Source organism: Sinohyriopsis cumingii, chromosome 2 (genome assembly GCF_028554795.1).
Source record: "Sinohyriopsis cumingii isolate HCF-2022 chromosome 2, ASM2855479v2, whole genome shotgun sequence".
Taxonomy (NCBI): domain Eukaryota; kingdom Metazoa; phylum Mollusca; class Bivalvia; order Unionida; family Unionidae; genus Sinohyriopsis; species Sinohyriopsis cumingii.
The window spans coordinates 121,699,774-121,725,134 of NC_142962.1; the positions used below are offsets into that span (position 1 = coordinate 121,699,774).

General features: G+C 32.4%; 1 protein-coding gene across 1 annotated transcript in view; it reads right to left on the bottom strand.

Annotated features, from left to right (window-relative positions):
• The window catches only part of LOC149805720 (uncharacterized), a 73,182-nt gene that overhangs the window by 37,579 nt on the left and 10,242 nt on the right, over positions 1-25,361 (bottom strand). The window contains exons 3-4 of the mRNA XM_089934672.1: positions 13,087-13,264; positions 3,029-3,149 (exon numbers count right to left, since the gene is read on the bottom strand). Coding sequence (XP_089790798.1) covers positions 3,029-3,149; positions 13,087-13,264 — 299 coding nt within the window. The remainder of the gene's footprint in view (positions 1-3,028; positions 3,150-13,086; positions 13,265-25,361) is intronic.

A 25,361-nucleotide genomic window follows, 5' to 3' on the forward strand; every position in this document is an offset into this window, starting at 1 on the left:
GTGTGTGTGTGTGTGTCTGTGTGTGTGTGTGTGATTTGGATTTTTAACATAGCTTTAACAATTTTGTCATATCACTATGATGTTTGCAGTGTGACAGTTCATAGTGATGTCTAGCACCGGGGCACGGGGCATCATGCCATAGACATGTTGCATGATGTCCCACCCAGTCACATTATCCTGACACCAGGCCGACTAGTGCTAACACTAACCTCTTAATGCTGAGCACCTAGTGAGGCAGCTGTTAGTATGATTTTTGTAAATCATTTGTATGACTCAGCCCAGGTTCAAACACATGACCTCCTACATCCATGATGGATGCTCTAACCACTAGGCCACTGAAGCAGTCATATTTTGCATTGTCATGTATCATCAATAAACAGACACTCACATACACGCAACCACAAATAAAAATAAATAAAAATACGCAAAGTTTCTGTCTTTAAAATCTGTTGGACAGTAAAATACAGTATTAATTTGAACTTTCTGGCTTAGCTGCTTTCAGTATTTCATTGGAAGATATGAAGGTGATTCAAGTTCATTTCTGTTCATCTTTATACCCATTAGAGATAGGATGGTACTATTCAAACTTTCCATCTCATCTTGTTCAATTTTTCCAAGCACTGAGAATACTCTTTCTGTGTTTGCTCTGATGCAAAGAACTGTTGCTATGTTGATGGATGCCATGTACATTAATCCAGAATGGCTAATGTCGATATGGTGTTTACATTAAATGAAAAGTATAAAAATGCTCCCCTTTCTGCTGAGATTTGCAAGGTGAAATTTAGTTTTCCTGGGCTTTGCTCACTTAACCTATGGCTCACCTTTTACTGAATCAGACCTGCATTTTGAAATTTTGCCCAAAAAAATTAATCTCACTTCCACACACTATTCCCAACTACCAAATTAATTATGTTCTGCATTTTATCTATGTAGTGAAATCTAACTTCAAATAAATCTTTCCACTGATCATGAACTAGCCAGTAATATTTAATAAAGATGTCTTAAACATTCTTATTCAAGGTAACAAAGTGTCAGAACTCTTGTTTCCTCTTTCAATTAACTAACTTCAAATAAATTGGGTTATCCCCCCTCTTCAAGTACTTTACCTATGGAAATTAGTTAACTTGACTCTCCCATGGTAGTGCTCAAGGACCTCTTAATGCAAAATTACCCTAGTTATTGTGAGTTAATCAAGTAATCTGTCAAATGGTGGTTATTTATTTCTGATAACCTTAACGTCTATGACAGCCAACTGCATAACCTGCCCTATGATGATATATTTCTATGAGCATTAAGCAGAATTATTTAACATTTATACAGGACACTGGTCATGGATTTATATTGTGGTGTCAAGAAATATCTCGCTCACTCTGCTTTCTTTTTTCCGATAAGATTACTAAAAAGTCTTGCTTGCAGGACATGTTGTTTCCAGGCAGGCATGTTGTGTATGCCCCAGCTATGAATAACATAGAAGCTGATTTGCTGTCACATAATGAACCAGCAGATCTAGGTCTATGCTATTTGTACTCTTTAATATTTTATCAAGTAAACAACACAGACCCTTATCTGGCAAGCCATAATTTGCTGGTAGATTGGGGGTCTATGGATGTTATTAGAAAAGAATGTGTGTCATCACACAATACACACCAGAGCACCATTCATGGGTATAAGATAATGGCAGCCTAACTCTAATTTAGCATTACTAAATGTAAAGCTGGCAAAACATATGATTATTAGGAGGGAAAAAACAATTAAAAATGACAGAGACAGTACAGAATGGATGTAAAACTAGTGTAAAATTTATCATGACAAGATCATGCATAAAAGGACCATCCATCACACTTATGTCATCATTCCACTACTGGACCATGCATAAAATGATCACCCATCACACCTATGTTATCATTCCATGACAAGATGATGCATAAAATGACCATCCATCACAATTAATTACCATTCATCACAAATATGTCATCATTCCACTATAAGACCAGGCATAAAATGACCATTCATCACTCTTATGTTATCATTCCACTATAAGACCATGCATAAAATGACCATTCATCACAATTATGTCATCATTCTACCATGAGACCATGCATAAAATGATCACCCATCACACCTATGTTATCATTCTATGACAAGACCATTCATAAAATGATCACCCATCACAAGTAAGTTATCATTCCACTACAAGACCATGTATAAAATGACCATCCATCACAATTACATCAACATTTCCATTATAAGACCATGCATAAAATGATCACCCATCACACCCATGTTATCATTCCATAACAAGACCATGCAGAAAATGACCATCCATCATACTTATGTTATAATTCCATCATAGATAGTCTATATATGTATTCACTGTTAATATTTTCTTCATCATTTATATATATATATATATATATATATACACACACACACAGACACACAGAGTAAAAACATAATATCGTCAGAACCATTTAATCCAGTTACTTTTAATTTTTACCTAAGTTTTAACATCTGAATGGCTAATTATCCAGGTAAATTATGTCCACCAATGAGTCTTGATATTTGACATTTTACTGTATTTATTCATTATTTAGGAAAAGGAGATAACTAATGACCTGTATTTAAAAAGAGATACATTTTCTTCAGTTTGAACTTTTAAATTCCATCTGATAAATTCAAAGATTTAAGGGAAAATTCAAGGAGTTTTCAACAAATTCAAGGACTTTTCAACCATTAAATCAACCTTTTAAAATTCAGGTTGATGAGGCATTCACTCAAATTCAGGTAGTTTTCAAGGTTGTATGAGAATTGTTTTATATTTAAAAACAAACAAACAAAAAAGAATGATGTCTTAAAGGAACAGACATGCCTCACCAAAATGCCTGAGGACTGTCCTCAATAAAAGAAGCTAGTCAAGCTGAGACGTGGACATTAAGTCAATTGTAAAACTGTATGCCCCATCTATAGTTATCGAGAAGCAAACAAACAAGAAAAGGTTTGTTGGAATCATGCAATAAAGATAGTTTACCTGATGACCTGTGGCTAAAAGTGGAGTTATGACTGTTTTATCTTGATTGTTGAAAACAGGAACAAAGACACGGAACATTTCTGCCACCTGCTGGGGGAGGGTCAGATCGGTTCCACGCCGCCTGGAACATAATTTACTGTATCATATGATCTATAATTCTAATGATTATATGATGATACCTAAATAAAAATGATAATTTTAATACTTACACTGCTTGCCATGGTAAATCACCATTCTTTTTATTATGTATTCCACACTATCCCTTACACCCACACCCACCCACACCATCACCTACTCACCCTCTGTAACTTAATGGTCAAAACCCAAAATTAATTTCAGATATATGTTATCATTATGTCTGTAAATGCATTGTTTGGTTAAAAAATAACACAAATAAGGCTAGATTTTAGTGACCATTTGGTTTGTACCCATTGAATGTAACCTTTATACCATTTAGACAAAGTAGGACATACAGAGAAGATACCTACCAAGTTCGTAATTTTCCACTCTGAGCAAAGAGATGAGTAGAAAGGATAAGGGTATCATAACACCCCTTATTCTAAACTGTAAGGTATCATAACGCATAGGATGCAGAGCGTAGGGTTTCATAATACCCCAGATGTGAAAGTGTAGGGTACCAAAATACCCTGGATGCTAAAGTGTAGGGTATCATAATATCCTGTATGATAATAATACCCTGGATGCTAAATTTAGGCTATCGTAATATCCTGTATGCTAAAGTCTATGGTATTATAATACCCTGCATGCCAAAAAAGTAGGGTATTATAATACCGTGTATGCTAAATTGTAGGATTATCATAGTATCCTGGATGCTACAGTGTAAGATATCATTAGTACCCTGGATGCTAATGTGTATGGTATTATAATACTCTGGTTGCTAAAGTGTAGGGTATCATAGCACCCTGGATGCTATAGTATAGGATATCATAGTACCCCCGATGCTAAAGTGTAGGATATCATAGTACTCCAGATGCTAAATTGTAGGGTATCATAGTACCCTGGATGCTAAGGTGTAGGGTATCATGATACCCTGGATGCTTTGGTTCCCTTTACCCTCATTTGTGCTTCAGAGACCCCCAAATATTTTATTTGACCCCCAGTTTTGATACCAAAGTTTGCTTTTTACTCAGTCTGACCCCAGTTTTGACACCAAGGAGATTTTTTACTCTCAGTCTTGCACCCCTAGGGGACACACTGCTACAGCATATGATATCAAGGTAACCTGGATGCTAAAGTGTAAGGTATTAAAATACCTTGGATGCTACAGCATATGATATCATAATACCCTGGTTGCTACAGTCTAGGATATCATAGTATCCTGGATGTTAAAGTGTAGGATATCATAGTACTTCAGATGCTAAAGTGTAGGATATCATAGTACATGTACTCTGGATTCTAAAGTGTAGGATATCATAGTACCCTGGATGCTAAAGTGTAGGATATCATAGAACCCTGGATGCTAAAGTGTAGGATATCATAATATTCTGGAAACTAAAGTGTAGGATATCATAGTACCCTGGATTCTAAAGTGTAAGATATCATAGTACCCTGAATACTAAAGTGTAGGATATCACAGTACCCTGGATGCTAAGATGTAGGATATTATAATACCCTGGATGCAAAAGTGTAGGTTATTATAATACCCTGGATGCTAAAGTATAATACCTTGGATGCTAAAGTGTAGGGTATCATAGTACCCTGGATGCTAAAGTGTAGAATATCATAGTACCTTGAATGCTAAAGTGTAGGATATCATAGTACCCTGGATTCTAAAGTGTAGGATATCATAATATATTGGATTCTAAAGTGTAGGATATCATAGTATCTTGGATGCTAAAGCATAATACCTTGAATGCTAAAGTGTAGGATATCACAGTACCCTGGATTCTAAAGTGTAGGATATCATAGTATATTGGATTCTAAAGTGTAGGATATCATAGTACCTTGGATGCTAAAGCATAATACCTTGGATGCTAAGGTGTAGGGTATCATAATACTCTGGATGCTAAAGTGTAGGATATCATAGTATCCTGGATGCTAAGGTGTAGGATATCATAGTATCCTGGATGCTAAGGTGTAGGATATCATAGTACCCTGGATGCTAAATTGCAAGGTTTGGGATAATAATTAGCAGGAGGAGAAATAATGAAACATCATCTTTTGTTGTAACTAAAATTAATACCGTGTTTGTTAGGGAGCATTTTATCACCAGTGCTGTTTCAAAATTGTCCAGTGTCATTTAGAAACAGCAATGGACATTTCTCAACCTGGTTTTGAGGTGCAAATCTTACCTGGATCTGAAATGGCTCTGGGCAATGTAAATGTAAACTCTACATGGTTATGAAACAGCCTATGACCCTCAAGTATTTCATAACCAAGCAGTTTTTCTCTTACTTTGCCTAGTCCTGTCAACAATGGAACATTTTGCAACCTTACATAGGCCATTTCACAATTGAAATGAGGGGACATATATACAGATTTGATGATTTTTGATGGCATGATGTTTAAAAATCTTGATGATTACAATGCAATCATGCCCTGTTAAATTACAAAATTTGAACACAATAATTATTCAGAATGTTGAATTTGTAAAAAGCAAAAGAATAACAAAATAAATAGATATTGTTCAATGATTAAGAAAATCTACACTAAATAAAGAAACCTAGAGCCTAGGTTCAAGGAGAATTTTTCAGCCAACCAGGAGCCATAACTAAGTCTTATTTGCATGTAGTCTCATTAACAGCATTCTTTATGACTCTGCAAGATCCACATCAAGTGAGTCTGGTAAAGGTCAATACAACTGAATGTGACAGCTCTCACTCATTATTACAACCTGGTAAAGGTCAATACAACTGAATGTGACAGCTCTCACTCATTATTACAACCTGGTAAAGGTCAATACAACTGAATGTGACAGCTCTCACTCATTATTACAACCTAGTAAAGGTCAATACAACTGAATGTGACAGCTCTCACTCATTATTACAACCTGGTACGGGTCAATAGAACTGAATGTGACAGCTCTCACTCATTATTACAACCTAGTAAAGGTCAATACAACTGAATGTGACAGCTCTCACTCATTATTACAACCTAGTAAAGGTCAATACAACTGAATGTGACAGCTTTCACTCATTATTACAACCTGGTACAGGTCAATAGAACTGAATGTGACAGCTCTCACTCATTATTACAACCTGGTAAAGGTCAATACAACTGAATGTGGCAGCTCTCACTCATTATTACAATGTGTTTCCAGATATAATATAGTAGTAGCAGGGAAGGGGGTTATGAGCACAGTTCCATATGTTTCCATCCATCCAAGCTTGTTTTTGCCTTTTTAACCCTTCTACTTCAAAACTTAATAACCCTCTTATAGTAATCAAAATTGTTTTAAACAAATAGGTAGAGATTACTGCACCAGAAAGTAGTTCTGTTGCTTGTTTCATACAAAACAAACCCCCTTTCTACCTACTACTAAACAATCTGAAACATTTTTTACGAGTTTGTTTTATAATGCCATAATGCGAGTGTGTTGATACCATTGGTACAGTATTGCTTGTCATAGAAATTAGTTAATCCTTGTTAAGCTATTTTATATGTTTTAATTTCATGGCAATATGATCGTATTGTGATGATTTCTGCAATGTGATTGTTTTCTACATGAAATAATATCTGGCAAAAATTATTATGAATAAAATTCGTTTTCACCACTGCTTTTTCTAATAATGACTTTTATATTTGTACAGTCGTGAAATCCCATACTTGGTGTGATATCAGATAGATCGAATATTTCTCTATTATTATTATTATTATTATTATTATTATTATTATATATATGTCTTGATACACATCATCATTAACACAATCTATTCCATCCATCTCATATGCAAGTGAATCATAAATAATAATGATGAAATATTTTCTGCACAATATTATTTTCTCTGCAATATTTTATAATGCGTTTTTTTATTAGTAATCACCATCTTAAGTAATACTGATATAAGGAATTCCCTAGACATTATCCAGGAAATTAATAGATGATTAATAATAAAAAAGATGCATTATTAAATATTGCAGAGAAAAATAATATTGTACAGAAAAAATTTCATCATAATTATTTTATAATTCTGTTGTTATTCTACAACAAAATGCATTGAATTACAATTATTGTCGCTGCAGAATGATTCTGGAATATTTATTACTAATGTTAATTTTCTTTGAAAAATCTGACATTCTGATGAAATTTAGTCAAAATTCATCATTTTTTCACTGATTTTAGTTTATTTGTCAGTAGAAAATCAGTTGATTTATAGATTTTCAAACGGACAAACCTCAGGCAATTTTCTAAGTGATTTTATTTATTTGTTAAAAATATTTTATTAACCCAGCAATACGATGAACACTGGGTCGGAGGACCATCCCAAGGTCACCTTACAATCAAACATTTCTAGTTATCAGATAATCTAGGGATAATAAATATAATCTACAGAAAAAGAAAACACATACACACACACAAGCATGCACACAGGCATATGGCACACAATCTAGGTGATATGGACTTTGTGATATTACAGTATTTTGTTCCTGTTTACCATCAAGTCAGATACAAGTTACATGTTCATTACTGAGGTCCATTTTTGAAGAAGTTGGTCATCTTTTTTATTTACCCTAGCAGTGTATTTTTCAATGTTCTTATGCACTGCAACTATCTGCTTAAAAGCAAAAACAGAAGTATTTTTCATATTGAATCTGCAAGTATAAATATAATATTTTGCCAAAATAAGCAGGAAATTACACAAACTGTCCATTTGTTCACTTCCTAAGAATGTTTCTTTTTTGGACAGATGTACAATATTTGGGCAGAAAGGCGCAAAAACTTCAATAAAATGGTACCAAAACTGTGAAGTAATATTGCAGTCATAAAAGAGATGCTCAATACTTTCATTTTCACTCTTACAGAAAGCATATTTGTTGTCATCTAATATGTTGATTCTTTTCAGAAAATCATTAGTAGCGATTATTCTATGGATTAATTTAAAGTTAAAAGAGATCAGCTTGGTATCCTTGGTACAGAATTTCGCCCGGCTATAAATATCAGACCACTCCTCACTATTTATATTTTATTAAATACTTGCATCCAAGTTTCTTGCTTAGCAGTGTGTTGCCATTAGCTTTTTTAAAAGATCTTTGTAAACAAACTTGAGTGAATTTTGTTTTTGCAAGTTCATTATTATATCCTCCTGCTTATCAAGATTATTTTGTACTAAATGTTTTTTTTTATGGTGTCTTTCCATGCTTTTGGAATTTTGGATGTTAAGGAGAAGTATTTAAAGAAATCATTGCTTCTAGATTTTTGTTTTATTATTTCAAAAGGTATTAAATTACCACGATCATCTACTAAATCATTCAGAATTTCAAAATCTGCTTCTGTCCAGGATTTTTGTATTGACAAAACATTTTAGAGGGGACAAAATTTAAAGTACTCATGGATAAATACTCATTAGGACTTTGTGGTTCCTCTTTCCAATTAGATACTGCCAATAATACATCTCTCCAAAAACTGTTTTTAATGAACTTACTAAATTCTTCTAATTTCCTTTTCCCTAAATTCCAAATATCCTTTTTATTTCTGAGTATAGTTGTATTGACTAAGTTCTGCCACATTCCATTTTCCTTTTCCAGCAATCTTTTTACCCATCGTTTCTTAATATACCTAACGAATGAAAATATGTGCATCATATTTAGTCCTCCCTTGTTTTCTGGCGAAACTAGTATATCACGTTTTATTCTCTCTTCTTTTCCACCCCATACAAACTTAAATAATGTGTGACTTAGTTCTACTTCAACTTTTGCTGATGGGTTTGGAAGTGCTAAAATAAGATGTATGAATATGGGCAGAACAACAGTTTTTAAAACAATTACTTTACCAACTATTGACAGATGTCTTTGACTCCAGCTTACCAGTATTCATTTTTCCTTTGTTAGTTTCTTCATATAATTAATTTCCACCATTTGACCAAATTAGGCCCATTTCGGGTCATATTCTTTCACAAGAAAATTTCCTGTTTCCAATCCAAAAAGCTTTTATTTTTTTTATGATACATTTAAGCCCAGATAATAAAAGAAAAAAAAACTTGCAAGATATTCATAGTTGCTTGAAAGTTGAGATCCATCAAAAAGAATAAAAGAGTCATCGGCATACTGACCCAATTTATATTCACTAGCATCAAAGATTAGTCCCCGTACATCCACATTCTGCTTCAAAGTTATAGCTAAAATCTCAACCCCAATGATAAACAAATAAGGTGCAAGGGGATCTTCTTGATGACACACTCTTTCAAGTCTAAAAATAAGATGACATATGCCCATTATTTATAACTTTTAGAGTCATTACAAAACAGCTTAAACCACTTACAAATGGAATCACCAAAGTTAAAAGATTGCAAAGATTCTTCCACAAGATCCAGATAATTGAGTTTAAGGCTTTTTCAAAGTCTATTAACAATAATAAACCATATCTGTTTTCAATCTCAAGTTGGTCCACGATATGGTATAATAGCCTGGTATTTTCTCCAATAAATCTACCATTCATATATCCTTCTTTGAGTATCACTGATTATTGATGGAAGAACCTTTTAAATCTTAGCTGCAAAAAATGGCTCCTGAAGCAATCTTACAGTTGAATTCACATACAAATTCACGAAGGTTATACTGTTGCTATTAATTGTAATATCTAAAATCATAAAACTTTCTTGACTTTCACATCTTTCTCTATGAATTATAAATTCAAAAGTATTTCTAAAAAATATTGCAACCCCAGCACTATTACTAGAGCAGTGGCTAAATATACATTTATATTCCCATTCAGCTGCCCAATATATTTCATCATTCTTTGTACTATGAGTTTCTTGCAAACATATATAGATACATTCTTTTGTTTTACCCAGTAGAAAATGTCCCTTCGTTTAAAGACTGAAGCTTGCAGGCCTCGAACATTTATAGATATAATTTTAGTTATTTAGTTCATTCAGAAACAAATGCTTTATGCTTTAGTTCATTCAGAAACAAATGTAATCGACCAAAACGTAAACCACATACATTATGAGTGTACATGATTTGTTTACAAAAAATGCTGGACATCTGTGTCCATTGTTCGTTTACATAGAAAGTAGTTCCTTCATGAGTGCAATATGAAGTTGCACGCGAGTTCAGTATCATAAAACACTGAACAATTCTGACAATGCAAGGTTAACGGAGAAACAAATAAGCATATAATAATAGGTCATCCTGATACTATATTATCAAGTTGTGTGATGGCCACAAAATAGATGGTATCCCAGACAATGTTGAAAAATGTATGTCACTAACAGTTGGGACACTTCGTTTTACTAATAGTCTGAAATTCATGAACTCTTCATTGGACTTGCTAGTAATAAACTGAAAGGACTTTCCATAACTGGTGGGACATTTTGGTGAACAAGCAGAATTAATGAAACAGAAAGGCATTTTCCCATATGAGTATTCAGATAACTCTGAATGGCTTAATGAAACATTACTGCCAGATCATAGTAAATTTTATTCATCACTATCACTGGAAAATATAACTAATTGTGAATATGATCACACACATCGAGTCTGGCAAGAATTCAGTTGTAAGACTCTTGGTGATTATTTAGATTTATATTTGATGCAAGATGTTTTGTTACTCGAAGATATATTTCAGAGTTTTCATTGAACAAGTATCGACAAGTATTAGCTAGATCCTTGCTGGTATTTCTCATCACCGGGGTTATCATGGGATACATTATTCAAACTTACCAAAGCAGAAGAAGGATTAATAACAGACACTGATGTGTACTATTTTATTGAAAAAAAGGAATTGTGGTGGAATCAGTGTTGTGATAAAAAAACATGCAAGAGCTAATAATAAATATTTATCTGAATATGATCCTACTAAACCAACTAAATATATTTTGTATTTCGATAAAAATAACCTGAATGGGTGGGCAATGTCAGAGTGAATGCGTTATGGTTGCATTGGTTGGGAAACTATAGGAAATTTTCTCACAGAAACAAAAAATATCACTGTAGATCTTTCTGATTAAGATTTGACCTATTTCATTGAAACTGATGCTGATTATCCTGAATCGCTGCACAATTATCATAATCCGTTTACCTGATTCTCTATTGTCAAAAGAACAGTTATCACACCAGCGAGGAAAGCCGTGTTCAGTTGAAACATTATTCCCGAATTTATTAGGTAAACACAATTATGTTTGTCATAACAGAATGCTTAAACAGTCACTTGATAATTGACTTATTCTCAAAAAAGATCATGGAGTACTAAAGCTAAAACAATCATGATGGATGGTATCAAATTCAACACTGATATGCAAACTGTAGCAAAAACAGATTTTGATAAATTTCTTCAAGCTAATGAACAATTCTGTTTTCAGAAAGATGATGGAGAATATTTGTGATAGAGTTGATACTGAGGTCATTAAAAATCCTAAACAATGCAGCATCTTGGTCATGTCAGAAAGGTCTGCTGGATTAATACCTATCAATGAAAATCTTGTTATGATTAAAAAACATAAAACAAATTTAGTACTTAACAAACCGCTCTAATTTTGTCGGTGCATCTGTGTTAGAAATCTCAAAGTAGCTTATGTACGATTTTCATTAGGGTTTTGTAAAAAAAAAGTGGCTAAGTGCAAAACTGTTGTTCAGAGACACTGATTCACTCGCATACGAGATTGATGAAGTTGATTGTGTTAATGATGATGTGTATCACGATATATACAATAATAGAGAAATATTCGATCTATCTGACATCTAATCAAGTACAGGATTTCACGACTCAACAAATAAAAAAGTCATTGGTAAGATGAAAGCCGAATTTTGTTTTGAGCTGATTACTGAATTTGTTTGACTTCAAAGCAAGATATATTCAGTATTATCTTCAAATCCTAAGAAAAACATGATGAAGGCAAAAGGTGTTAAAAAGCAGTTAAAAAAGAATTTTATTCATAATAATTTTCACCAGGTATTATTTAATGAAGTAAAAAATCATGTTGCAGAAATGACAACAATAAGATCATACTGCCATGAAATTAAAACGGATAAAATAGCTAAACAAGGATTAACTAATTTTGATGACAAGTAATACTGTACCTAGTATTAACACACTCGCATTAGGGCACTATAAAACAAACTCGTAAAAAAGGTTTCAGTTTGTATAGTAGTAAGAGAAAAGGGGGTTTATTGAGCTATATTTTGTATGAAGCAAACAACAGAACTAATTTTAGATGCACTAAAAAGAAATGTCATTGCAGGAGGTGTTATTATAGTAATCTCATCCTATTTTTTAAAAACAATTTTGATTACTATAAGAGGGTTATTAAATTTTGATGTAGAAGGGTACAAAAGGTGAAAACAAGCTTGGTTGGATAGAAACATATGGAACTGTGCTCATATCCCTCTTTCTGCCTACTACTAATGCAGTACCACTATGGGCCTCCTGTATGACAATAAGGATTGAAAGGAAACAAGCTTAAAAGCTTAATATGAATGCTTTACTTCCTCCTTTAAATGACATCATCATTTAACAAAATTAAATATATCTAATTTACATAAACTATAATTATTATTATATATTTGACTGGTGACTTCTTTTTATCCTTTAACCCTCAATACATATATGCACCACTGATTCATCAAATGTTTGATCACTGTCACTTAACCATAACTCAGTTAAAAATGCAGTTTGACAAGCATTTTGTTTATTCTCTCCCCTGATACAAATACATGCATTCATCAAGTTTCAATCATTTTCATTATACTTTGATTTAGTGCACAACATCATTGGCAGTTATGGATCCCAATTACCATGATGTAATACGTAAGAATTGTATTTTAAAAAAATGAGAATAATAAAATATTCTGTCATGATGGCTGCTAATAAGTCACTACACAGACTTTGGTATCTATACATGTCTTTTGGTCTCACAGAAGTCAGCAACATTTAAACATACCTCTCAAAACATAGCAGCCTTCCATAAGGACTATCCTGCGTTGATATAGGCTTGGACAACCAGCATGAGAAATGACGTCGTAAGTCCTGTTCTTTGTCCATTGACAAATCTCTGACTGATATTCCTAAGTTATAAGCCAGGGCTCCTAAAACAGTACCTTTCAGAGAAGCATAGTCCCCTGCAAAATTAAACAGAAAAAAAATTATGAGTGCTTTTCAGATAGTGTAAAGAAGTCTTTTAATGTTTGCTCCAGATCAATGCAGATCTTCTGAGAATAGAAATTGTTTATATACATATGTGTTTAGGCTCAAATAAACAGTAACACAGAAAGAGTGAAAACAACAAGCTTTTTAAAATTTAACAAATAATTTTTTTTTCTGGATAATACTGTAAAAATGAAAAAAGAAGAACTTACAGTTTCAAGAATCAATTCCAAGAATAATCTAAGAATAATCCACAAATTATTTTGCAAAAGTCCTAGTAACAAATGTTCTAATAATTTCAAGTTCGAATCCTGATGCAAAATCCAAGATGGATGACAATGACATATGCTGCAGTCAGTACCGTGCTTATCTACTGTTCCTTGTAGAAAGACAAATAATGGCACTCCGGTATTGGAAATCCAAATTAAACTTGTGAACAATGTCTTTTCAAAATCTGTGTAAGCACTCTTCAAATATTTCCAGAGAAAAAAGAATTAATCCTTTTGAAATCCAAATGGTCTGAAGATAATCAACTCAAAATCTGGCAACAACAAAGAAAACAACTTGATATCAAGTGTAAAAGCCCCAAAACTGAAAAATCTCTTTCAAAACAAAGGTTATATTGTATCACAAGACACAGTTTCGAAATTTCCCCAAGTTGCAAAATCAGAAAGGGGGGGGTCATGTGATCATGTTTATATCACGTACACAGAATATGGCCTTGATAAAACCAATAATTTTCTCTAAGAAATAAAAAAGTAAAAAAAGTTGTTTACATCTTAACTGTAATCCTATCATGACCTTGGAAACAACCAATCATTTTAAGATAAAATAGAACTTTGTTTACTAATTTTGAATCAAGGTCAGAATTTAGATCAACACCTGGTGTTTATAAACTAACAGTCAAGGTCAAACAATTTTCTGAAAAAGTATCATCTCTAGTGAAAAAATTTACATTATAATAGAATAAAAAGTTTAAAACTGACAAACAATTAAATTAAAATAAATATATATTAAATCAGATATATGGAACAATATCCATCATTATACAACTCTTCCCCAAGTCTGATATGAAACTCTGTACCAGATGCACATCTGATATAATATTAGATTCTTTACTGTCAGCTAACAAAGGTTGCTTGAACTGCTGAATGGAGTATATAAATTGTTATGTATATCTATAAGTTTTATAAAAAAATTTCATGACTGTAAGTCGTAGTGAATATCTATAGCTACATTTTGTGTAATACACTGTATATGTTCTATTTTAAGATATTAATAGTGATAAGATTGTGTATGATTGAATTACTAATAATAATATTAATAGTAAACTTGTTGACAAATCTGGAGTAATTTCTCATTGCCTGGTATGGTCAGGTATTTCTTAAAAGAATTAAATTATTTCCTGCTGGATGGGTTATGTCAGGTGGTTTACTTGACTGTGTGGGATATTTGCAAATTGTCATGTAGGAGTATTAGCAAAATGCATTTCCACCTCTTATGCTTATATACACCAAGTGGAGCTGGAGAATATTAGTCAGTCTTATTTCTTATGTTCTTGTTGTAACAACAGTTTTCAGATGTAATTTATGTAGTGTTCAGATTTTATTTGAGGGGAATTGTTTTTTTTTAATTCACTGGAACTACAAAGTGCTCATTGGACTAAAATATTATTCTGGAACTAATGTAAATTATTCCAAGGAGTTCTGGACAATGCCATTTTGACAGATCAGGACTGTTGGCAGACCAGTGCATTCAAAGATTTGAAACTCACGTGGAACATTTGATTCCTTTGGACTTCAATACCAGTATTTGCATGCCTACAAGTCAATGTGGAGTATGAGTCAAATGAGCAAATTTGGCAAATTTTCCATCCTTCATCCATATATAAGTCAATGCTGATTATAAGACAAGGCCAGATCAATACCAAGTCTTCGTCTCTTTCATTTTGTTCCTCAGAGTCTCACAAATTTGATCCTATATGTAACTCAGTAACCTTTCCAGTCTTGATAAATAAATATAACTACCATTAAAAGTACCTAATTTGTTTCACACAAAGAATTTTAACTGTATTATGTACTTTTAGCAACATATAATGATGCTGACCTGAAAATTTATTGAGTTACAGATAGGAAACAATTTGCAAGACTATGTGGAATTAAACTATAATAACTTCCAGTTTCATAAATATTAAAAGTATCAATGTATGCTATGTCAGATTACCAACAACAGGTAAATTACATTATTGTTAAAATACTTTTTCCACATTGGGGGGTGGGGGTGGGGTGAGGGGAAGAGAGATACAGAGAGAGAGATGCATATATATTCCCTCACATTTTCTTCTTGCACTCATGAACAAAATATATACCGGTATATATATATATATATATATATATATATATATATATATATATATATATATATATATATATATATATATATACAAGAGGGAGAGAGAGAGAGATTCCAGGTCTTTGTGGGTTTTTTTTCCTTCACCTTATTGCCACTGTTTAGCTGAAGCTTTCCAAATTAAATTTCAAATTAAAAAGTAAACTATGAAAATACATACCATACTCTTTCAGAGTTTGAATATTCACAATAGTTATATCCATATAGACTGCACTTACTAGGTTAAATTCCAAGAATGACCATTTCACATGATGTCTAATTTTCTTTGCAAGTCTAATGACCTATAAATTCCCAACAAATAAGTTTGTTTTTTAAAGTGCATGTACTTTTCCTGTCCTTAGCAATTGTTTTTGATCTTTGCTCATGCTATATGTTTCTTTAAATTGCTGTCAGTCCTATGGCAAGTTCAAAAAATGTCACTGGTTGAGAAATTTACATGAGTAACACCTAGCATTTCCTTTCATTATATGATACCATATTCATAACACCCCATGTTTAGCCTCGTTTCCCTATTGGTAGCCTCACTAATCTGATCTGGTCTGCCAAATCTTGACCTCAAACAGGTGTTAACTCTGAGAAACCTGACTACAGCTGTAGCATATTTAATAAGCATGTACATACCACTACAAAGCTGTGTGATTCATGAACAATGGAAGTGGTAACTAAAATTAGAAGGAATCGCTTACCTAGTGGTATTAATTGAAAATGGAATATGGTACTGCACTTTTGTACACGAGTATGATCACAGTCATCAAGTAAGTGAACAATAAAAGATTATGTACAATCGTAAACACATCTCTGTCTATCTCTCTCATATTGGGGCATAATTTTTATTTGATCATAAGATGCAGTAAGAAAATTGTGATGCAATATCTGTCTCTGTCATGGTTATAAGTCTTCTAACTTTTCAATTCTAACACACCCGTATCAAATTTATGCAATGTTTAATACAAACAATGTATATTATTAATGCATGCTGCTGATATTTAATACTGATGTTTCAAATCCTCAATGTGGAGTCCAATATTTCTTCATACACGATCTCTTCCCCCAACGAAATATGTTTTTACATATTTTTTTTCATACTTTTGGAGAATTTTTTTCTATACGAAAAATTATGTGATATATGACAAAGCAATTGGATGAAAAAATCTCCATATAAGTCAATCATGAGTGTAAGATGAGGTCAAGATTTTCTGGTAAAAAAGTACCATCCTATAGGCTGGCAAATATGGTAGAACCTTTATAGGATTATTTTGGATTTAATTCATAATACCATAAGTTCCTCTTACATTTTAATTTAATAACTTAATCTTTGATAATTAAATTATTTGTTGTTAAGTTTTTAAAAAAAACTTGCTTCTTTCTGTTATTTACTGTATGACTATAGAGTCATAACAAAATGTAATCAAAGTAGAAGAAAATTATAAAAACTTGTCTTTTTGTTATAACATGATTGTTTAGGTGATGCTCTATAGTTTCATATTTTGAAAAGGGTTAGAGTTTTAAAGAAACCAATTTCCCAGGTTTTCATTGCTTAATTCCTGTAAGTTTGGTGGATGTAATTTGGGTTATAGAGTATACAGCTTGGCCTTACCGGGTACTTTAAATGTGCACCTATTAAAGAATTGCTAGCTCTGGCAGGGTCATTTTCACTTCCTGGACCTCAGACATAAATTATAAAACAAGCTTATACTTCTTTTTCTTTTTATATGTATTGTAATTCATTCACTGCAATTTTAGAAACTGTTATTGTTGAACATTCACTTCCCTTATTTTAAGAACTGCTAAAGATTGGGTGCTTTGGACTAATTCTGGCTGAAATGCTGAGCATATCAGAACAGACATTTTGGTTAGCTGTGATTAGATCACGTACAATTTTCATAAGTACAATATTTAAAGAACTTTCAGTCACATGACATACAAGTATGACATCATTCTCTCTGCTGTGCATGTTGCAAATACAAACAACTTCACCTTACAATCTCAGAAGTATGTATCACCATAATAAACACATCTCTCATCATCATCTTGTTTGAGAGCAGATAAATACCAGATTATGACTGATTGTTGTTGTTGTTGTTAGGTTTAATGACATTTTTCAACACGATAGACTATGCATGGTGGCCAGTATTAATGGTGGAGGAAGAACCAGGGAAAACCCCAGGAAGAACCACCGACCCACGAGAAGCTACTGGCAAGCTTTCTCACATACCCACATTGGCCGAATCCTAGACTCGAACCCACGCAGACAGTCATGAGATGGCAGTGATCCGTAACAGAAAGCGCGTTAGACCACTCGGCCACTCGGGGACCCCTGATTATGATTGACCCTTTGACCTTGCAAGATCCAGATCAAGCTCAATACCATACAATACCTAGATGAAAATACTGTACTGATGCATCATGGCAATGTACTCCAAAATAACCCAAATAAATTGACTGAATCACTGTTGGATGGACCAAATAGCTCAAGTGGCATCATTTGGTACAATTTCCCACATTTCTTTGCTATTCTCAGTGTTTTAATGATGAGTTTGAAAATGCAGCAAAATATCTGGAAAACGATTTGAAAAAAGCTTTAATACATAAAATACAGTACAATATCTTTTGAAAGTAAAAAAATCATACTCAATGACAAAATCTGACAGCAGTCAGTTTGTAACATGGAAACTGCATTTGGTATTGAATTATGTCATTAATAATAATAATAATAATAGTAAATACATACAGACTGATGATTATAGAACTGTTACAGTAAATGCCAATAGAAATAAAATTATTTTATTGGTTTTAATTGCACTTGTGAAACATTATTGGCTATATCTCGCCAAGGAAATGAGAGATATGTGCCTTTCCCAAGAACATACAGTGACAGCCAATCTCAGCTGACTTGGGTGGGTACCAAACCCACTACTCTTGGATTACAAGTCTGAAACTCTAATAACTGAGCCACAATGGTTTCCAAAGAAAGAAAATTAAAAAAATGAATGACAAAAATGATAATGTTAAGTACTTGCCTGGAAAAGCAGACACCATAACAATGTCAACTTTTTCTGCAGGGCTGAGTTTAGTAATATCCCCATACAAGAGTTGGATATCACATTTTCCCGTAACAGTTTCTATAGTGATAGTGTCTTGTAGCACCAAAGTTGACTTCACATTAATATGTTGTGCCATGTCTGTGGAGTTACCTTTTCCTTGTGAAAGTTAGCAGCTTCTGTAAAGGACCTGTAACTTATGAAAGATCAATTAATGTCGAAATATGGTGCATTATGCTTATATGATGATACAAGTGGTACATACAGTTGAAAACAATCTTTTCTACCCATAACAATACAAATTAGCTTAAAAAATAAACAACAAAACTTTACATTACACAAAACAACAACAAAAACATCCCTGCAAAAATATCCAGAAAGAATTTTTATTTAAAATCCAATAGTATGAATTTAAAAAGCAAATACAAAATGCATTCTTTGGTCTAGATATTATTTGACTCATGTAATAAGAGTTATGTCTGGTTCTATTAATACATAGGTGATAACAGTTGTTAAATATTTCATATTGAGATACTGAAATATATCAGTGGGAGAAAAATGATATTGCCACAGTGGCAATACCACTCTACAGTAGTATATCATTTTTTTAACTACTATTTTCCCAATTTAGGAAATATATCTACCATTATATTATTCAAACCTGTATTTCCATATTTACGCCTTTTTCATTTTTCTTCTGTTCCTTCTGTCTCCCTCCTTCCCCCCCCCCCCTTCACTTTCCACATTTGGATGTATGATCTTAAGATATGTCAACTGTAGACCCTCTAGTGTACATTTATGTAATCAATGAGATAACATCAAGAAATGCTTAAAAAATGAACTCCCCAAAAAAAGAAAACACATCAAGCATTAACTTTTGGATAATTAGTTTTCTACATGAATTATGGAAACTGTCAGTGACTGAATTTACATGATTTGTTGTTATGTATTACCTTACAATATTGTATACCTGAATTACCCTAAGTTAAATGGTATACAGTTATGTTTCTGGTTACTCCACCCCAACAGTATCAATCCACACATGAAACATATTTTAAAAATTGTTTTAATTTTTATATAAATACAGTACAGTCATTATTGACCCAAAATTCGCAATAGGCACAATTATTGTAGAACTTTTTTATTGATATAGTAATTCAGTTGTTACCCACATTGGCACTTAAAAGTGAAAACCAACGTAAATTGGTTTTTGTCTGTATACGATATATAATTAAATGAAAATAAGTTTGTTTTTGATATATAGAAGTATTTCACTTGTGAAGTGGAAACATTTAAGGAATGTAGATATGCTCTATATCTACCACTGCATGATACATGTATATGTAGTTTTAATATCCTACATGTCACTCAGGCTCATTATTACCATGCAAACATGTTTCTAATCAATTATAGTGCTATTGTTTTATAGTGAAATTGCTGTCATAAGCAAATTCTGAAATTGGTGTCTCTCACAAAAGTTATGCAGCTTACAAGGCCTAAGTCCCCAAAATACCAAAGTCTGGAATTTTAATTATTTTCAGGCATTTATTTGTATAATTTTAAGTGTTTTCAGTCATTTTCTTTGAGCGATGTTTTGCTTCAGTCAGTGCATTGGGGAGGGGAAGCAGGCTGCATATGTCACGGAAATTCCACATCACATACAATGCTGTCAGGCATGTCTGCGCACATAAGGTTTTTGTCTCCAATACTGAAGCAAAACGCATACTGAATTCAACCAATTGAAGAAAATAAAATACAGCAATGCTTACCATTTGAAAAGAGGTAATTGTCACCAGAATATTCTGTTTAAAAAATATTAATTTTCGATAAACGTGATACCACCCCCGTGTTTTCATGACTCGCGAAATATCGGCCTATTCTACGCGCAGCTTTGAAAAGATGTAATGTTTATCCATCTGGCTATAGAAATTAAATGCATTACTTTTGACTGTTTCTGTCAGCATTTGTTTGAGTAATTAGGTCCAGTTTATAGCTAGTTTTACAAATTTCAATGTAATAATACCAATAAATGGCAAGCGATATCAAGCAAACTAAACCAATCTTGTAAAAAGTAAGTAAATTTCAATGTTTTGTAAAAAAATAACCTTCTATGTGGAAGAGAAACAACAATGAATAGGATGTAATGTGTTTACATCTTGCTGATGGGGAAAAATTAATAAAGAATTTAGAAACAGACTATACGCCAGGGAATTTATTGAGAATTTGTGTTCTTGCAGCAAGCTGACACATTGGGTAGCAGACGATTTTGTACATGTTGGACAAATTCCTGCAAAATTGGAAACTTGGATTAAAATGCAGTATTCTTTTAAGATATACATTTCCATCTTTTATATAATTTATTTATTTGCATGATTCTAAAAGATACATAGTAAATTGGATTTTCTTTATTACCGGTTCATGAAGGTCATGGAGTACGTCTTCATGTTGACATTTAGAAATCACATTTTCATATGCATTTCGAGTCGAAATGTGGGATATTTTTGTACACTTTATGAATATCACTTTCCTTAATTAAAGTACGATCGTTCTTTCTTGATACAAAATGGATTTTGTTAACAAAACAAAAAAACACGTGATCCAATGCTTACAGAAATGACGTATCGTTGCGCAGAATTATCCGACGCTCAGAATTCGCCGACATGGTGGTATAACCCACCACCACCACAACCATTACCGCCCCCACCCACCTCTTCTGCTATGACCAAAATCCCTGTGGTGTTCTCTATTGGAAGAGGGCACATTTTTGCTGCATAGTGCTAATAATTAGTAAACGGAACACAATTTATTACTTAATATACATACCATTCAAAGTTGACATACCTCATAAAATCATGTTAGGCGCAATTTTTTACTGTATACGAATAAAAATGGTCCTCCTACAACAACAGTGTTCACTCCAATATCTTTTATACGGATATTTACGACTTTGATAGCAGCCTGAGTGCTTGGTTAACTAAACTGTCAACAAAGACCAAGACATCTGCATGTCAGTTATTTTAGAACACCACTAGCATTGAGACATGCCCAGGTGTTCGTTGCGGTAACGGAGGTAAACAAACTTTGTACTGTTTTAAGCGGCCAAACTTTACTAATTCAAAAACCAAACCTGGACGCTTTAATCCGTTACTACGGACAGTTTTTGTTGCTGCCTTTGTATTCCTGAGTGTAGTTGATTTAATTTTTTTTATGAATATAACAAACAATAAATTATATATATATATATATATATATATATATATATATATATATATATATATATATATATATATATATATATATATATATATATATATATATATATACATATACATATACATATACATATATATATATATATATATATATATATATATATATATATATATATATATATATATATATATATATATATATATATATATATATAATTTCGACTGCAAGAACAAACTTAAAGACCTAATAATATTTCCTACCTGATATATTCTCAGCATGTTTTTTTTTTATTTTTAATGTTTTTCTAATTTCATGTTGTTTGTTTTTGCAATAATATTATTATATGTTTTTTATCTTATAAGTGTTGTCTAATGTTGTAAAGCGCTTAGAGCTTCTAAAGATTAGGCGCTATACAAAGTCCTCATTATTATTATTATTATTATTATCTCTATTATTATTGTTATTATTATTATTATTATTATTATTATTATTATTATTATTATTATTATTATTATTATTATATGTGCAATAAACTGACAACGAATAGTGCGAAACTAGTATATAACTATCCTGAGCGCTTTCGACTCTTCAATGAGTCTTTTTCAAAGGCAAATACAAAAATTAGACAAGACAAACAAATAAAACAGAAAAACGGTTATGTTTGCAAAACTTGACATGGCTGTTTGTACAGGAATTAAACCTTTCTTTAACTTTATTATGTTTCAACTAGTTTCTTTCATCTTGTTGCTGATACTGGAAAATATTTCTATTGCAAATATTTTGCACTATCAGCAACAAGTTCAAAGAAACTATGTGTGTGTGTGTGTGCGTGCGTGCGTACGTATGTGTGTGTGTGTGTCTAGTTCCACAAAAGATAAAACAAAACATTTTCAGATTATAATTAATCTCAGAGGTAAGGATGGTTGAATGGATGCAAATGTTAGTTTTAAATTTAAGTCTTTAAAAATAGAGTTGTTTGATTACCACAGAGATAAAGCAAGACAATTTTAGTGAAATTTGCAGATTTTATGAAGTACTTTAATTCCCCGATGCCTGATTCTAGGAGAAATTCATTGCTACTAGCCAAGCTGTAAGAAAGATATTAAAAATCACAATTTGAGGTAGTACAATTTAGATGTTTGTGAAACCATTGCCTTGTCCTCCCGTTTATCTCAGCACCTATTGGTCAGTTCTAAGGTCATGATTTCTGGACAAGTTTCACATATTTTGTTTCCGTGGATTTGTTGTTTCAGTATTTTTAAAATTAATCAGACCAATATCTTTCAAAAATCCACCTACCCAACATTACTACTACTACGAACACTAATACTACTACTATTGTTATTATTATTATTATTATTATTATTATTATTATTATTATTATTATTATTATTATCATTACAAAGTATTGGGTCTGATTTATTAATCATTTTATATATTGTTAAATTCAAACTCACATTGTTTGATGAAGAAATAATTTCCTTCTACCTTAAATTATTGTTGAATAATTTTGTATTTGAGATGTTTGCAAAAAATATAATGTTAAAATTATTTTACAATGTGTGAATGTTTAAAAAATGTTTATGTAAATATTGCTATGTTTTACACATCATATGCAACTAACTTTTCTGTTTCTTGTGATTATGAGCTTCAGTCCCCAATTTCAATATTTCTATACAATATCCTTTTTTCATATACATGATTAGTACAGCCTATATCTTCTAGATATAGTCAAGTGTTATGTATGCATGCATGTATGTATGTATGTATGTATGTATGTATGTATGTATGTATGTATGTATGTATGTATGTAGTTATGTATATTTGATTTTATTTATATTTGATTTAATTTAATTGTTCATTTGTTAGTTTTAAAATTATTATTTTTATTTTTTATTTCTATTGCATGTTATAGTTATGTAATTTTGTTGAATGAAATTTAACATTTTCCAGAAATTGGTTTGACCTGACTGGTTTCTTTTTGTAAAGGCCAAAAAATAGAACTTTGTATCTAAAAGCTGACCTGGTTCCTGGCATTGATTGAGAATCAAGTAAACAATTTTTTATATTATTCATTCGTAATGTGGGAATGACAAGAGTGAAATCGAGGCTAACTGGGAGTACGTGATTTAAAGCATTTGAAGCTTTGATCTGTTTCTAGAAAGTGATCATGTGACCCTCATACGGAAATCTGTTTTGCATCTCAAGTTTGTGTAAAACCTATTTTTAAAGAGAATTTAGTCAGTCGGGCTTCTAAACACTTAGACCTCAAGGTGTTTGTTTTGTTGTGACCAGTTGGAGATACATTTTAAGTTTTCTTCAAATTATATGAAGTCTAAGAGATTAATTTTTTCCATGGAGAATATTTACGTGTTCATACAGAACTCTTGGACAAAGACATTTTTTTTTAAAATTGGAACTCAGTCGCCGGAATATTATTTTCTGTGGTACAACAAAGAACTGTAGACACATTAGTACTACACTGGCTATACGATATGTCATCGTCTTTCATTTTTTGATTTTCGTCAGGACTCGAACTCAAATACATCAGAACATTATATTACAAGGACTAATGATTTTTAATTCTTGTATTATTCTTGGATTATTTTTGGATTTGACTCTTAAATCCGTAAGTTCTGTTTTTACCATTTTATCTTGCTTTTCTAGAGACCGCTCCGGTGGCCTAGTGGTTAGAGCGTCCGCCTCGGATGCGGAAGGTCGTGGGTTCGATCCCCGGCCGAGTCATACCAAAAACTTACAAAAGTGGTACTAACAGGTGCCTCGCTAGGCGCTCAGCATTAAAATGTTATGGTTAGGACTGGTCGGCCTGGTGTCAGGATAATGTGACTGGGTGTGACATTATTTTTCATGTCTGCGACATGATGCCCCAGTGCTAGGCATCACTATAAAACTGCCACACTGCAGACATCGTAGCGATATGACTGAACAATTGTTAAATTTACGTTAAAATCCAGATCACAGAGAGAGAGAGAGAGAGTTAAATGGATTGAAATAATAGTAACATAATATCACATTACTGAAACTCAGTATAAGTGCAAGAAAATGACAATAAGTTGGTCTCTGCATCTTTTACAAACTAGGCAAGTGTCACCAAACAATTTTCTGTAACTTCTTCAGGCATGAAAGAAGTGTGGCTTAGTTCTATAGATGTCTCAAATTGACAAATTAGCAATAAAACACAAAGCACAAAATTAAAGTAACTTGTTGTTTACGCCATTAATTTCACGTTGGTTTAGATCACGGTGACGTCAACACTACACAGTGGTCAGAGATTTGTTTTATGCTCGTAAACTGCATTACATTTACCGTATTATATATTCCGAATGACTTAATAATAAACGATTAATTAAAGCATGGATCTGACATGATCATGGTATTAAAGGCTGAG